This window comes from Chelonia mydas, chromosome 2 (assembly GCF_015237465.2).
Source record: "Chelonia mydas isolate rCheMyd1 chromosome 2, rCheMyd1.pri.v2, whole genome shotgun sequence".
Lineage (NCBI taxonomy): Eukaryota > Metazoa > Chordata > Testudines > Cheloniidae > Chelonia > Chelonia mydas.
In genome coordinates this window covers 172497557-172512973 of record NC_057850.1, presented here as the reverse complement: position 1 = coordinate 172512973, position 15417 = coordinate 172497557, and the positions used below count along the sequence as shown (strand labels likewise).

At 40.1% G+C, this 15417-nt stretch overlaps 1 protein-coding gene across 6 annotated transcripts in view; it reads right to left on the bottom strand.

The window, feature by feature from the left end:
- The window catches only part of VPS41 (VPS41 subunit of HOPS complex), a 166885-nt gene that overhangs the window by 30197 nt on the left and 121271 nt on the right, over positions 1–15417 (bottom strand). For all 6 annotated transcript variants that reach the window (XM_027821210.3, XM_037890023.2, XM_043540565.1 and 3 more), the window contains 7 exons: positions 13732–13824; positions 12224–12351; positions 11158–11302; positions 9715–9756; positions 9539–9589; positions 8082–8219; positions 694–748 (listed from right to left, as the gene is read on the bottom strand). In XM_027821210.3, coding sequence (XP_027677011.1) covers positions 694–748; positions 8082–8219; positions 9539–9589; positions 9715–9756; positions 11158–11302; positions 12224–12351; positions 13732–13824 — 652 coding nt within the window. The remainder of the gene's footprint in view (positions 1–693; positions 749–8081; positions 8220–9538; positions 9590–9714; positions 9757–11157; positions 11303–12223; positions 12352–13731; positions 13825–15417) is intronic.

Here is a 15417-nt window from a genome sequence, read left to right as displayed (position 1 = left end):
TTTTTGTATCTTTTGTTAGTTGCTCCTCAAATTCCTTTTTGGCCTGCCTAATTATACTTTTACACTTGACTTGCCAGAGTTTATGGTCCTTTCTATTTTCCTCCATAGGATTTCACTTCAATTTTTAAAGGATGCCTTTTTGCCTCTAACGGCCTCTTTTACTCTGTTTAGCTTTGGTGGCACTATTTCTTTCTGGTCCTTTTTTTTTTTTTTTTAAATTTAGGGCATATATTTCGTTTGAGCCTCTTATGGTGTTTTAAAATAGTTTCTATCCATCTTGCAGACATTTCACTCTCGTGACTGTTTCTTTTAATTTCTGCTTAACTGGCCTCCTCATTTTTGTGTAGTTTCCCTTTTTGAAGTTAAATGCTTCTGTGATGGGTTTCTTTGGTATTTTACCCCTTACAAGGATGTTAAATTTAAATATATTTTGGTTGCTACTACCTAATGGTTCAGCTATATTTACCTTTAGGACCTGATCCTATGCTCCACTTGGGACTAAATCAAAAATTGCCTGTCCCCTTGTAGCAAATAGATATGTAAGGTAGTTTTACTGACTACACACCAACTTTGTTTCTGGGATAATAAGTGTGTAAAATGACAGGACTTAATGCTTTGTGCATATTTTCACAGCACAAACTTTATGACAAGATTAAAATTATGTTGCAATTTATTACAATGAAAGTTACTTACTCAGCAGATAGACCATCTCTTCTACAAAGTTCCTCTGTTGACAGATCTCAAGAGCCTTAATTTTCAGAGGGGAAAAAAAAAAAGAATATGGGGTACCATGCCACAATATTTATTATCAACAAATGTTGCAAAGGCCAAAAGATACTTTTCTATCAAGATGCATTACTCATCTGGACAAGAGAACAGCTCCATTAATATACATTGGCAGAGCCTTCAGAATTAATTAAAAGAAGAGACTTTTTGGCACATCTTTCCCTCTGATTTGTTTTCATTTATCTGGAGGTGGAAGGGGTAGGTTTCTTAATGCTACAGTTTGGGTTATACCCAGGACTCAGACTGACAAATATCCTCAGGGCTCACATTCCTGGGGCAAGCAGGGACCATATGCAACAGATTACAGGAGAGATTTTTCCATAGCATAGGTCACATCTTAGTAGAGGGATTGTCTCATAGACTTTCTCCCCTTCCATTCCAATCACATAACATCCTAAAGGCAACTACAGTAATGGCCTACATGGAAAAGTAATACTAAAAATATTTTAGCTGCTTTTATGTGATTTAGCAGCTGGACACAAGTAGGAGATCCTGTACCATATGACCAGCAAACTCTCGACAGACCACCAATGTTCCAAGTTTGGGAACTACAGGCCATTGGGAAGAAAGGTTCTGGCCAGAGGACACTTACAGTCGACTTCCTCCTGGCCAACTAACAGAGAAAGTAGCTCTTCCTCTTCCACATCCTGAACTGGAGAAAGTCACCCTGAAACTTGCCAGCAGGCAGAATGAAGAGACCAACATTTGCAAGTACTCTAAAGAACTTACATATAGTACAAGGAAAAAGGATGGGGAAGAAGGCAAAAGAGGAAACATATCAAGTGATCTGTATTAACAGACTAAGCTATAATAAGAGTCAAGTTTTTGAAAATAAGGTTTTCTTTCACCCACCCAGGGAAAGTAGGGCAAAGGTTAGAAGATACATTAGTAGGCGTTCATTCAGACATCAGTAAGATCAGAGGATGAAAGTCAACATCTTTGCGGTGGTACCCCAGTGCAACAATGCTGATCTGAATGTAGCTACGCCAATTTATACCAGCAGGGAATTTGATTAATGGAGATCAAAAGAAGAATGATACATGATTAAAGACAGATACAGGGGTGGATTAAGTCTCCCTCCCCCTCTCACATAGCTCTGTATGGACTGAAACACAGAACAGAGAGAAAAGGACCTCCTGTCGCACACAAAGTCAGACCAAGAAGTTCTCCACACTATCTACAGACAAAAACCCAAACAAGTGAATAAGGTATAACCACAGCTGACAAGTCTTTTTCCACTGTGAAAGGAAGTATAAAGTAAAAATAGCCAGGTCTTCAATATTACTGCATCTATAATGCTCCCTGTAGAGGGAAGCAGAGAACGTAAATTCTTCTCTTGCAGTTTCTCTGATACGACTACATCTGTGAAATTGCACTTCAATAATAGTGCTGTTTTCCCCTCTCAGAAAGGTTTTTAAGTAAGAAAATAATTTCTTCCTGGCCAGTTTACCATTGATTGATCGTGAGAGAGTGGATTTATGCATCTAGAATATGGTTCTATAGAATTTATACTGGACAGCTAGTTAATTGGAGCAGAAAACATTGGCAAATTGTAAATTTTTGTTCCTCTCATTATTTCTTAGCAGTGTGGAAGGGCTAGAGAGTGATGGTAAATTCAATAATGTTATTTGTAAACTGCTTTGGCAATTTTTCTCTTTTCCCTCTCCACTTTCTTGCTGAAAATGTATTTAGTAAATGTAAACAAGATCTGTGGAGTATAAGGGACTTTCGTTCTAATGCAGTGTTCTTTTCTCACACTTAAAATCCACTCTTGCACTGCCCATTCCACAATCCTCCCAAGTCACACCGTGCTCCACCTGCAGCCAAGAGGCAGATCAACATGGCTTCAGTTGTGCACCTGCAAAATCTGGGTACCGTTTTTTTGCAGCATCACTAGTGCATACAGAGGACAGACTATACAGGAAAAAAAGTCATTTGCCCCCCAAAATTGAAGCACAAATGGGCCTTGCACATTCTATGAATGTAAACTCTATCATTTGCATCTGTAAGTGGTGGTACACAAAATTGTATGTGAAAATGATTTGTGTGCATACAAGTAGAAGCTCAGTTATAGAAAACTTAAAAATTCATGCTAAAGTATTGAAGAACTACAGCACCTATCAAATATAACTTCACAGACAGATCCAGGACTCCTGCAATAATGTACCAGGCCGTGACAGACCTAAAAGAACAGTTAGGTTTAAAAAAATTATTTAAATTTAATTTATTTTTTATACTAAGGCACTGGAGTTCCGGGGTTGACCGGTGAGCACTCTGCTGTCTATTTAGCAGGTCTTCATTAGACCCGTTAAATCGATACCTGTTGCATCGATTGCAGCAGTGTCCATCTCCCCAGTAGTGAAAACAGGCCCTCAGAGAACATTTCCCAAAGTCTCTGATATGAAGGAAGAAAAGAGGGTTGTCACTGTGGAATGTGAAAAAAAGTAAAGCAAGTACAGCACTGACTTATGAGTTTATAATGTCAATTAAATGAAAGGAGAACTCGTAAAATATTTTGTTTAAAAATGTACAAATAATGTAATCATTACTGTGACGTTACAGTCCATGTTTATGGAAATATGCTAATGAGTGTGAATATAATGTAACTGGAATATGATTCATGCAAAAGCTCTCTTGTAAGATATCATTACAAAGCTTATAATCTACTATGTTCATCCTATTTGTATGTATGTATCATTCTTGTATCTAAAGCTAGAAATATGAAGTATTACTCTGAAGTCCTATTGTAACTATGCAAAGTGTGGGCCATTAATGGTGGCTTGGAATCTTGATGACTCCCATTAACTAGGACAACTAGTTGTAAATGGCTCTGTTTACTTGTAAGCATTCCTGTGCGCCAGCCAGTGGGTAATGAAGTCTCACAGGACATGTGAACATGTCACATGATACTGGAATCCATCTTAAACCTGGTGCTTTTCCATTTAGAAGGAAGGGTGGGAACCCAGAGAGAGAGAAAGGTTTCCTGCCTTGTGCCAAAAATATAAAAGGGGGTGGAACAGAACAAAGGGGGATGCCAGTCATGAGAAATTCCCTAGTTACCACCTGAGCTGGAACTAACAAGAACTGTACAGGGTGAAATGGTTCATCTGGCATTGTTATGAACTCTTGTGCCAGTTATTTTCCTATGAAAAACTTTTTTGCTTAACAGCTAGATGTAAAGGATAACTATGAAATCAGTGTAATAGACATCAGCAAACTCTTGAGCCTGGATGCAATACAAGGGAGCCAGTATCAACAACAGAGTAACACTGAGTCTTATGCCCAAGCCTATATCCTTCTGCTAGGCAGATTAGCATAATAGGAGTTTGTTGGTATATTGTAATTAACTGGATTGTATTGTAATTATTTGTTTGAATTTTGGAAAAATAGTTGCAGCCATTGTACACCTACATGTGTCTGCAAAGTTTTTGTGTATTCATGAGCACTGCACCTACAACAATGAAACACTTGTAAATCATATGTTGTACATTATTCAAAGTCAACGATAAAACTATAGGTGAAATCTGAAGCTCAGATGCTTATCTCAAAAATAAGGCAATATGTGCCTGACATCATCATAAAAATCTGGCCCTATGAAGATGCTGCTGATGTAAATCAAACCGGGGAAAAACCAATTACTGTCGCTCACAATTTTTAACTTTACTTCAGGGAATCTGTTCAAGATTAATTTAGCAAGAGATTTTCTTCTTCAAAACTTCTTTCTCTAAAATAAATTATAATACACCGAGCCATAATGGAACAACAATAACTTGCACTCATTATAAAGAGGGCTGGTAGCCCCACCTATTTATTAAGGTTGCTCAACACTTGCCATTTTAAGACCCTGTTTTGAGTATAGAACTTTGTCAAATTTTAAGAGCTTGGGCTGAAATTTCCCATATATATATAATTAATTTCAGCCAAATTTTAATATATATATGTATATATATTAATTTCAGCCAAAATGATTCAGTCAAGGTCAAGGTTTTGGAAAAATGTTGTTTTGCTCATGTTAAAAATTCTAGCAATCTTCTCTTTAAAATGTTCTAGGGGCCCCATACTTTGAAGCAAGGACTTGAAATTTGGCAAGAGAGTGAGCTTTGTGTCATGGATGTGCCTTTTGCCATCCCAGTGAAAATATGACCATATTTGGCTAAATTATAAGCCCTTGAAAAACTGCTGTTCACACATGCTCAGTAGAGACTTGCTGGAGCTTCACAGATAAACATTCTGCCCACACTGGGCATTCCCCAGCCTGGGGCAGAGAAGCACTTCACCTGCAACTGCATCTCTAGACTGCTGCAGGCCATGCTGGAGCTGAGCACAGGCACTGAGATCAGGGAACCTGTCTCTCTGTGCTTTCAATGACCCCAAGCAACACTAAGGCAGAAGGGGAGAAGAACCACATGGAGGGGGGCAGAGAAGGTGGATTAGGACCCTGAGACGGGGAATGCATGGCTGGGACTGGACACTTCAGGGGGTGGGGAAAAAATGGGGAACTGGGAGTTGGGAAGGGGAGATGACTGGGACTGACTGGGCAAAGACAGGGAGATGGATGGGAAAAGACTGGGAGCAAGAGCTGCAGGGGTCCAGAGACTTCGCTGATTTTTAGGTCAGAGGGGACCATTAGATAATCTAGTCTGACCTCAGAGGACACTGGAATGGCTGGGCAAGGAGAATGGGAATCAATCAGTTTGACAGGGGCGGAAGCGGCGGGGAGAGAAGGGGAGAGTTCTGACGAGGAGTCAAGGTGTGAAGGACAACTGGGAGTAGATGGGCAAAAAGACTTGGACAAAAAGATGGGGTGGGGGGAGGAGCAAGAGATCAGGAGATCATGGAGGGGGACAGGGAGCCAGTGGGGACAGGGAACATAAACATGTGTGCAACTAGAGGCCAGTGGAGGGCAGAATTTAGCAAGAACTGGACAAGGAGAACAGGAAGACTAAAATTGAGAGTGGAGAGTACAGTTTGGAGTCAACAGAGCAGAAGGGGGGTCACACTTGTGGGAAAATAGAGAACATACTCCTCCAGAAATAGAAGCAGGATTTCAGAGTCTCCCTGTGAAATGGTATGTGATCATTTCATGAAATGACTGCATCATAACGCATATGCATAAGGGGACCAAATTAAGGTTGCATAGACACATTTAACAGAAGCATTTCCTTACTTTTGAGCACTTGATTTTGTAACCTTAGTAATGTTATGTTAACATATTATTTAGATTACACGCGCAAAAACGAAGATTTCAGAAAGGTCACTTTGTGTGTCACTCTGAAGCCTAAATTTTGATAGAGTCAGTGTGAAGTGATGGAAGCAGCTACAAGCATGGCTGTGAGCTCCTTTTGTTCAGAATATCACCAGACTGAACCATCACTGGGTTTTGCAGTCTGTAACCATCCAATTTTTAAGTTCTCACCATTTTGACCGTATGAATTACATCCATCTGTTGTTTAGCTTCAGTAAGACATGTTTCTATGCCATGCCAAAGGTCCTAGACAATTGCGACATCAGAGGTAATTGAACCAATCGTCAATCTTACTCCACAGCTAATATGCATGCAACAATTTCATTGGGTATATAAGGCAGAGTGTACAGATGATGGATTACTTGACCCAGCTACCTCACCCATTTGCCCAACCTCCACCAATACAAATCTACCAGCACAACCTCCCCAACACAAATCAACACAACGACCACATAATCAGCATATACGGTAATCCCAATCACACAGTCCTTGACTGCAGCACCCCGGCCTCATTTGCCATCTGCACAAATCCACACAATTCTCCCAGCACAACACAACCCATGCATAAATCAACAGGACCACCCACACCACTACCACAATCAGCTCATGCAGTAACCCCAAACATCACTCTGTTTGTTGAATCAGCTTGAAGCAATGGAAACAGCTATGAGCTCGGTTGAAAGCTCTTTTTTGTTTAGAACATCACCAAAGTCAAATCATCATTGGGACGTGCGGTCTGTTACCATCCAATTTTTTAAGTTGTCAGCCATTTTTGGCTTTTTTACAAACAACATCAACAAGTACATCCTGTGATAGCACGGTCTTTCAGATTCTAGTATACGTATGAAGTAGACAAGTACCGTACTCATTTTACAAATCAGCCAAGTGAGCCACAGAGAAGAGATATGATATAACTAATGCTACAAAGGCCTGGATCCTGCAAGCAGCTTTACTCATTTGAGGAGTCCCATTAAACTACATGAGATTTCTGATGTGTGTAAAGTTTTGTGTGTGCACATGAGTTTGCAGGACCAGGGCCAAAGTAATTTGGGAACAGAACCTCCTGTCTCCCACTCTCTTGATGTAATCACGAGGCCATATTGTCTCTCTCAGGCCACATGAACCTTTTGGAAAAACAAAATAAAACAAACACATAAAACTGAGGCATGATTAAGTTGAGTGAGGCATGCTGCAGCACCAGCCAACGCTCTCGGCACCCCACACCCTGCCCCCTCTTCCAATGTTTCTTCCCGTGACAACTCCCACAATTCTTTGTGGCTAAAGGATTGTGCAGTTTGGTAGATCACAGGATGATTGTGTGTCTTTTAGGGGAGTTGAGAACTAAAGCTCAACACAAATGACATTCCCCGCTGCTCATCTTCAGTTAATGACAGTCATACAACCCAGGCTTAATCCTAGGCTGGGACTGTCAGTTTTCTCCCTGCCTCTGCTCTGAGTCCTGCCACTGATATCAAAATAATACCCTCTGGCACCAGCCTTCAATCAGGAAGCGAAATACTGAGCTGGGTGTGTGTGTTGGGGGGGAGGGGGAGGGAGAGAGGGGAAAATCACAGACTGGATCTCAATTTAAACATTGAAATGAACTTTTTGTTTATTAACGCCATTCCCCTCTCCCTAATACATGTTAAATAGACCTTTACAGATTTATAATAGCTAATTAAATACATGCAACTAAATTACTAAAACTACAGCTGTATATGCCCTGCTTTCAAGCAATAAAACTAAGACCTAAACTTTGCAATATGATTCTTGATTTCTTACGACAAGCCAGAGCTACATAATGACTGTACACAGGCCAACAGTTAAACTATATATATGCAGCATGGAAAACAGAACTCGGCACCTCTTACTTCAACAAACATAAGCATCTGTTTCTTGAGTACTGGAGAAACTCTGTTAGCTGTCAGTATCTTGAGCAGTTCTCTTTTGATCCAGTAGAGGGCAGTGGTACACACATTAACAAATTTGCAATGCAGCAAGCGGCTGACATACCAAGCCAAGAAAGACATCTCTCGGATCTCTTGCTTACCTTCTCTAATGGACAATGTGTGCTGTCTCTGAGAAATGGCAGCAGGTTTGGACGATCGTATTCAGCGTAGAGACTGATCTGTTTCTCATGGTACCTCTGTCCTTTATGATGGTCTCTTTTGAAAAGCTTATGCAAATACTGCATGAACAAAAAGTATCAAAACCAAATATTCATAAAATAATGGCTACACTGTGAAACTTTCACCACAAACCAACCTTATTAGTAACTTCCTTGAGATTGAACCAAAATGTGCATTTCAGGATAGAATACAAATCTTTAGGTTTTTCCTACAGTACCCCCATTATGGCTATATCCCAGACCAGCTCTGCTAAGCAACTATTTCTGTCAGTACTTTGAGATAGGTGCTTTCTTTGTTACTCAGCATGACATTCTTTAATTCATAAAATTATTGCATTTTCTATTTTGGCAAAAACCTAGGAAGCTTTCTATTTTTCTAGATAAACTCAATTGATTGGATGACCATGGGTCGAGTTTTGCAAGAGAGATCAAATGAAAAATACAACATGCATGTAATGTGTAAAGCATTAAATAAGGTATTTCAAACTATAAATTAACCGCAAGTAGTAGAATGCGTAAAGCTCCTCCCCTCTGGAAAAAAGGGAATTATGAGAGGATTACTTTAAAGGTTATTTTTATTCATAGGGAAGCAGACACAACACTTTGAAAGTGATGCAGCCTCTTAGCTGTTGGGCATGCAGTTAATCGTCTTTGCTTTATAAGGCTCTTTGACATCAAACTACACTTAATACATGTGTCTGCTATAATTAGATCTCCATTATACAACTCAGTTGACCCCATCAGGTTAAAGCTTTGACCCCCTCCTATCTACAGCAGCAACGGTTACTAAACAGGACAAGCTTCCTTCCCTAATACAGTTTAAGGCCGATGATGTAGTTCTGAATGAAATAAGTCATATGCTTTATGGAAGTTATTGCTCTGGAAATCCAAATGGTTCACTTTGTTTATCAAGCAGGGAAATGCATCTGTAAATTACACCCATATTCCACTGTATTAGTTGGAAGGAAAGCACCACACTGGGCAACACTTCTACTGTAAGGGACAGGAGGAGGGATGCAAGGGAAACTGACAGCAAAACTGGGCTGCTTTACAGTCCAGAACCATAGGTGATGGCCCTCAGTATGGCATCAAAAAGGTAGAAGAATTCATTTAAAGAAAAATCATTTGACTATTCTACAAATGTCTTTAGGTCAAAGTTAAAGTAGAATGGTAGGAGGAGCCAATCTGTCTTTCATCCACTCATGCAGCTGATCACTGACTAAAAGACTTCAATGTTGTGTACCTTTATTCCCTGCTACTGCAGTAACAGATGGATCTGCATATCAACAGCTAACAGTATTTATAAAGGTATGCCAAGAGAGCGCTCCAGCAGAGAGTTTATTCAGCTCAAAAATAAACACACACACACTAATATTTACCACATGTTGTAACTCAGGTCTGTTTTCCAATTCTTCTACAACTTTGTCGATCTAAAAAAATAAGTAAATACGTGGGTTAGGAACCCTGAGATAGTTATCTCATCTTTAGAACTGAAAGGAAGATGTGTAGTACAGACAGTCAGCTGATGACAACTCAATGAAGTATTTATACTCACTGAAATTTTATCTTCATTATCCAATAGCATGTCCACTGCTTTCTGTAAATGAAGTAAAAGGAGCACAGCTAAGAATGGGTATGCAAAAGCAGCATATGATATCCAGAAAGACTCTTATTGATGTCTTATTGACCAGCTGGATATTGTAGACACACACGTTTCATTTGCATTCATTTGGATGGCAGTCTGCAAAATACCAGTATTTAAAGGGAGAAATTAATTTACTTCGAACTGGAATTTATCAGATATTCTGCAGAATACTTGTCATAAGCTCCAGCATTGAATGGAAGTCAATATTACATGAAATTACTATGATGCATGTCAAGTATGCCCATCAAATCACAGGCCCCAGAAGACTGCAGCCCTATGCAGCAGAACCATTGTAGTAACACTGCAAAGGGACAGGTTGGCTACAGATAAGGTATGCATAGGAAATCCACACCCCAGTATGGCATGCAGGTGGTACTCCTGACAGAGTACTCCTGACAGGGCTCAAGCATCAAACCCGAGGGTGCTAGGGCTATGAACTGCCAAGTCAAAAGGTGCCGGGGCTCAGCCCTGGCACAAATTAACGGGATAACTTCACGTAGACCAGTGCATGGGCAGGCGTGAACACATCAGGGGTGTGGCCAAATGGGTCCAATTTTGTTCCCCTCACCAGCACCACAAAGGAAATAATCTCATGTCAAAATCCTGATCTTCATACATAACCTACTGTATCTCTCAAGTGAAATCACAGACTCACTGTACGTAAATACTTGTAAAGACAGCATACCAAGAACGATACCAAGCATACCAAAGCCCCTGTTTCAGCCTCAACTCTACAGCAGCAACAGCAGGGTGGCTGCAGGTTCGGCCGATGGGTGAGGTAGATTCCATCCCCCAAAGATCATGTCATTCATTCACCAAGAAAAGTTCATCTGCCTGTATTCTATCCAATTTCAAGGAAAGAATACTGACTTAGGTCAGGGATTTAGGATGATAACCTTGTACTTTTGCAAGCAAATTAATCAGCTGCATACAAAGAAAAGTGGTGAGACTATCCAAAATGTGTGTGAAGTTAAATCCACTTCCCCAAATGTTTATTACTTTTTGGCTCGTTAACCTTCCTAATTTGATTGGAAACGCAGTCTTACAGCAGTCAAAGCCCTGGGTGATGCTCAACAAGAGATCTGTGGCTGAAGGAAAAGCAGAACACAGAAGCCAATATCCACTATGGCATTTTGAGAGAAGGATTTTGCCCTCAGGGTTGTATGATGTTATTTTGGTTTTCCTGACTCCAGATGATGCAAATATAGTAAGTGCCTTCATGTCATCTCCAAATGTGTTTAGCCATAGAACACCATCCCACTTCTATAGCATTCTGTTGAACAGGCATTCACTTCTGACTTGCTGAAATATTTATGGCTCAGAAAGAGAAAGTATCATTAAAAATCATCATACCTCTGAATCAAAATCCATGAGTAGAACAATTTTGTCTCTGATAGAACTGAAAAGATTATGTTTATGGATCAACTGAAAAACATCTTTATGTCTCAGTGTTAGGTAAATTTCAAGAGCTTTGCCATAGCGTTGGTCATAGGTGTATCTGAAAGAGATGACGTTGTGACACATAAAGCCATCCACATTTGAATTTAAGAAAATCATGCACTAAGATGGAAACCGACACGTTACTTGTTTTGAGGAACAAAAATGTTAATAGTCTAAATAATTCACTGAGACAAAACATGGGCAATATGATTTTCAACTGTTTATTAAATTAGTAGCCAGATGCGATTTTGGTTCCATCCCACTGCTCCCCTCCATCTAGAAAAGCCCCCAATTTCCCCTCTCGTCACTCCAAAGCCCCACAACAGCAGCCCTGTCCTTTTGGTTAAGGTCAACTAAACAGAGCTCACTGCAGAGGCCATCAGTGCTACTCCTTAAAAGGTTGGGAGGGTTCATCATTGAGCAGTAGGGACATACGTTCCTCTGTGCAGAGGCTAAACATGCAGCACCTCTTAACCAGGAAGTCAGACTGGGCATATAGTGCAGAGCCCTACCACTATGCCAGATCAAGTTAAAACGTATTTTCCAGTCACACATTTCAAAGCTAGTCTCCCCAGAATTTAGTACCTTTGAAATAGAGGACAAAGAAATGCGACTGCTTTTCACTCTTTTTGAAATACACACTGGTTACAAAAGATGCCTTTTCTAGTAACATGAAGAGTGATGGGGGCTATTTGTTTTGGCAAGGGAACTGGTAAATTCAATCTTGCACCAGAATTTCTTGACTTCATTCTTAACTCACTTTATCGAACGAAAAGGAAATAGTAAAGAATTGCTAAGGATTGCAATCAATACATCTACACAGAGAAGCTGGAACTGAAAGTGGTTGATACTCCAAAAAATAGATGATGGTAATTTCAATCAAGCTAGGCAGTCAAATACTAACAGAATATATTATACCATTCAATAAAGACAATCTTATACAGTTCAGTTTGTATAAAGGAGTTTAAAGAGCACTCACAGTTCTGCAAGAGTTCTGAGCAAGGTCCTATTCTGTGGATCTTTCTTCAGGTGATCCACTACTACTTGAACTATGATCGCATTGTTATAGAGATCTCCGGGCCACTCTTTTATCAGCATTGCGAAACCCTAGAAGTGGAAGTGATCATTGATTAACAGAAATGGAAAGAACTGCCTACATAATATTTCAAAGCATCAAAGGCTCAGCTACACTTCTAAAATCGCACCAGCCATTTTTCACCCACTTGTTGGCATCCACAAAAATATGAAATTGAGGGCATAAGATTTGCTTTTTTAGGCACTGATTCTGGATAGATTTGTGAACATATTTAACTTTGTGGACGTAAGACTTTGTAGGATGAGCGACATACTGTTTCTCCACCAATATGCCAAAACAGAATCTCTCAAGATGTAATAGGAGGCAGTCTACTTTGGACAAAACAGATACATTTAAGTAATTAACATTGCTTTTAAATCTGGAATAACCAAAAAGATAAGGATAAATGGTCAGACTTCCACAGATATACTCTTACTGACAGTGACGCAGAGTGTACATTTTCATGCAAAAAAAGATAAGACCTTCATTTTAAAGACCCATAGTGTGCACACACACCCACTGAAAGTGTGCTCTGAAAAAAATGACATGCATAGTTATGTGCACTTCCACTGGGATTTGTGCACATGCAACTTTCTGAAAATGTAGTCCAACACGTCATAAAACATTCCCAGACCCAGGCAGCTTACCGTGCAAGGTCTCTATCCCACAACTTGTTACACACAAGCGGATTGCTGTTTCTGCATTGAGCCCTCACCCTTGAAGTCAATGGGGCTCTGCATGGTCACAGTACTCCACACTGCATAATTAAGTTGCAGGATTGGGGGCATAAGGGTCTGATCTTATGAGGTACTCAGTGCCTCCTGTGAGGGACTGAGTGCCCTCAGTTGAAGACAGTCAGCACCTCTCAAGATCCAGCCCTCAGCCAGAATACCATCATAACTAATATTTTAAATAATGGGCTGTAGTTAAATAGCTTCCTTTAAGAATCACCGAACTATCTGGACTGAGACTGAAGAGATATTCTGGTTATTTCCAGAATACACAAATCACAATGTGTGGGCCATTTAGCATCCTTACCTTATCCTCCATTTACCCTATTCCACCACCTTTGTTTTTCTTGTCTTCATAAATCATATCATGTCATTAGTTAGACAGTAAACCCTTTTGGACTTTACATGTTTTGTAAGGCACCTAGCACAAGTTTGTGTTGTTAAACAAATGAATAATAATGATTATTATTAACCAGATAACACTTGGGTCTCTAAACAAGGTGCACTGATAAGTATTTCAATGTTTATTGCAAACATTATTGGCTTTCATTTTTGTTTTGTTTTCAACCGAGCATCAATGTTCTATTTGACTACTGTAGAGTTTGCTACCGATTTTCTAAATGGCTCTTTAATGATATTCTAGTAAGGACTATTACACATGGATGTTTCAGAACACAGTACCTCATAGTCACTCTCCAAAAACTCATGCAGGACCATTTCATAGATGAGAGGCTTCAGAATTGGATCCCGTCTCGGCAAATAACGGCTAATTGCCTATAGGTGGAAACAGAATAGCATGGATTTAAAATAAATTACTGTGCTTAAATATCCTCAGACAGAATACACAAAAATGAATAATTTCCCAGCAATTTGAAGTATAAAAGCAATAATAGCCCTTGGTAAACATTAAACGTACTGTAAATTCAGATGTTAAGTAGTATCCTACAAAGTAGTTTACCTTAAAATAGCCCCGATCTGAGTAAATCTGCTCTGTGTCACTACGATTTTTTTCATGTTGCAAAGGGGCAGTGTGTCACAGATGCATCTCATTGTTGAGTTAGTACGGAGGATTATCTCTGTGTAGTTTTATAACTTTTGGGTACACAATTCATTTAGTCCGACCTCATTGGCTTCAGCCATTTGAATGGAAAATCCTATACGTTCAAGTTACTAGTTAGCACCTCAACAAAATCTACTTGATTAAATGTGCTACCGCATTTACTGAAAGGGTATTAAATCACTCATCTGAAAAGTAATTTTATTTTATTGTGCCAATGTATCATCTCATCTGTCCAAACAAAGTTTAAGCTGAGAATAAGTAAAAACAACCACCCCAAACAACTTGTAAACCTAAGTTATAACTTCAAAAACGGTCTTTCCATCAAACACTGGATAGAATGGTTTGATCTGATGTCCTACGTAAGAAATTACATCCCAACAATCAAGAGAGAGGAGCATGTTTCAGGGGTGAAATCAGTTCACATCACGCAATTACAGCACAGCATATTATTACGCACTACAGTTCTATCTAAACATAAAGTGATATTATTATAGCAATAGGGTTTACATTAGCAGATTATCAGTGCAAATTTTAGATGTGTTATGACTGTGAGGCACATGGCTGAAGGCCAAGTACCTTCAAGTCACCAGAAAAGTTCACCTACAACCTGCTAAAACATCTGCTTAGGTGCAGGTCAGAAAATGGGACAAAAACAAAATCAGGGACATTTTTTGATTGCCATTTTTCATCAAAACTTAATTTTTTTTTTCAATTCTCCAAACAGCACTAATGCTTATTTTGAGTTGATGGGACACTAGATGGGTCTTTCCCACATGCTCAGAGTCTGATCGCCATATTTGGGGCACGAAGGAATTTTCCCTCTGGTCAGATTGACAGAAACCCTGAGCGTTTTTTGCCTTCCTCTCCAGTGTGAGGCATGAGTCACCTGCAAGTTTAAACTAGTGTAAATGGTGGATACTCTGTAACTTAAAGTCTTTAAATCATTATTTGAGGACTTCAGTAACTCAGCCAGAGATATGGGATCTATTACAGCAGTGGTTTTCAAACTGCAGGTCATGACCCAGTATTGGGTCACAGAATGTAAGGCACTGGGTTGCAGCGGCTCTGGTCAGCACCGCTGACCAGGCTGTTAAAAATCCCATCGGTGGTGCTGCCCAGCTAAGGCAGGCTACTCCCTACCTGTTCTGACACTGCGCTGCGCCCTGGAAGTGGCCAACAGCAGGTCTGGCTCCTAGGCGGGGGGGGCCACTGGGCTTCGCATGCTGCCTCCCGCCCCAAGCACTGGCGCCGCACTCCCATTGGCCGGGAACCGGTGCCTGCAGACAAGGCGGTAGCAACCAGGGGGC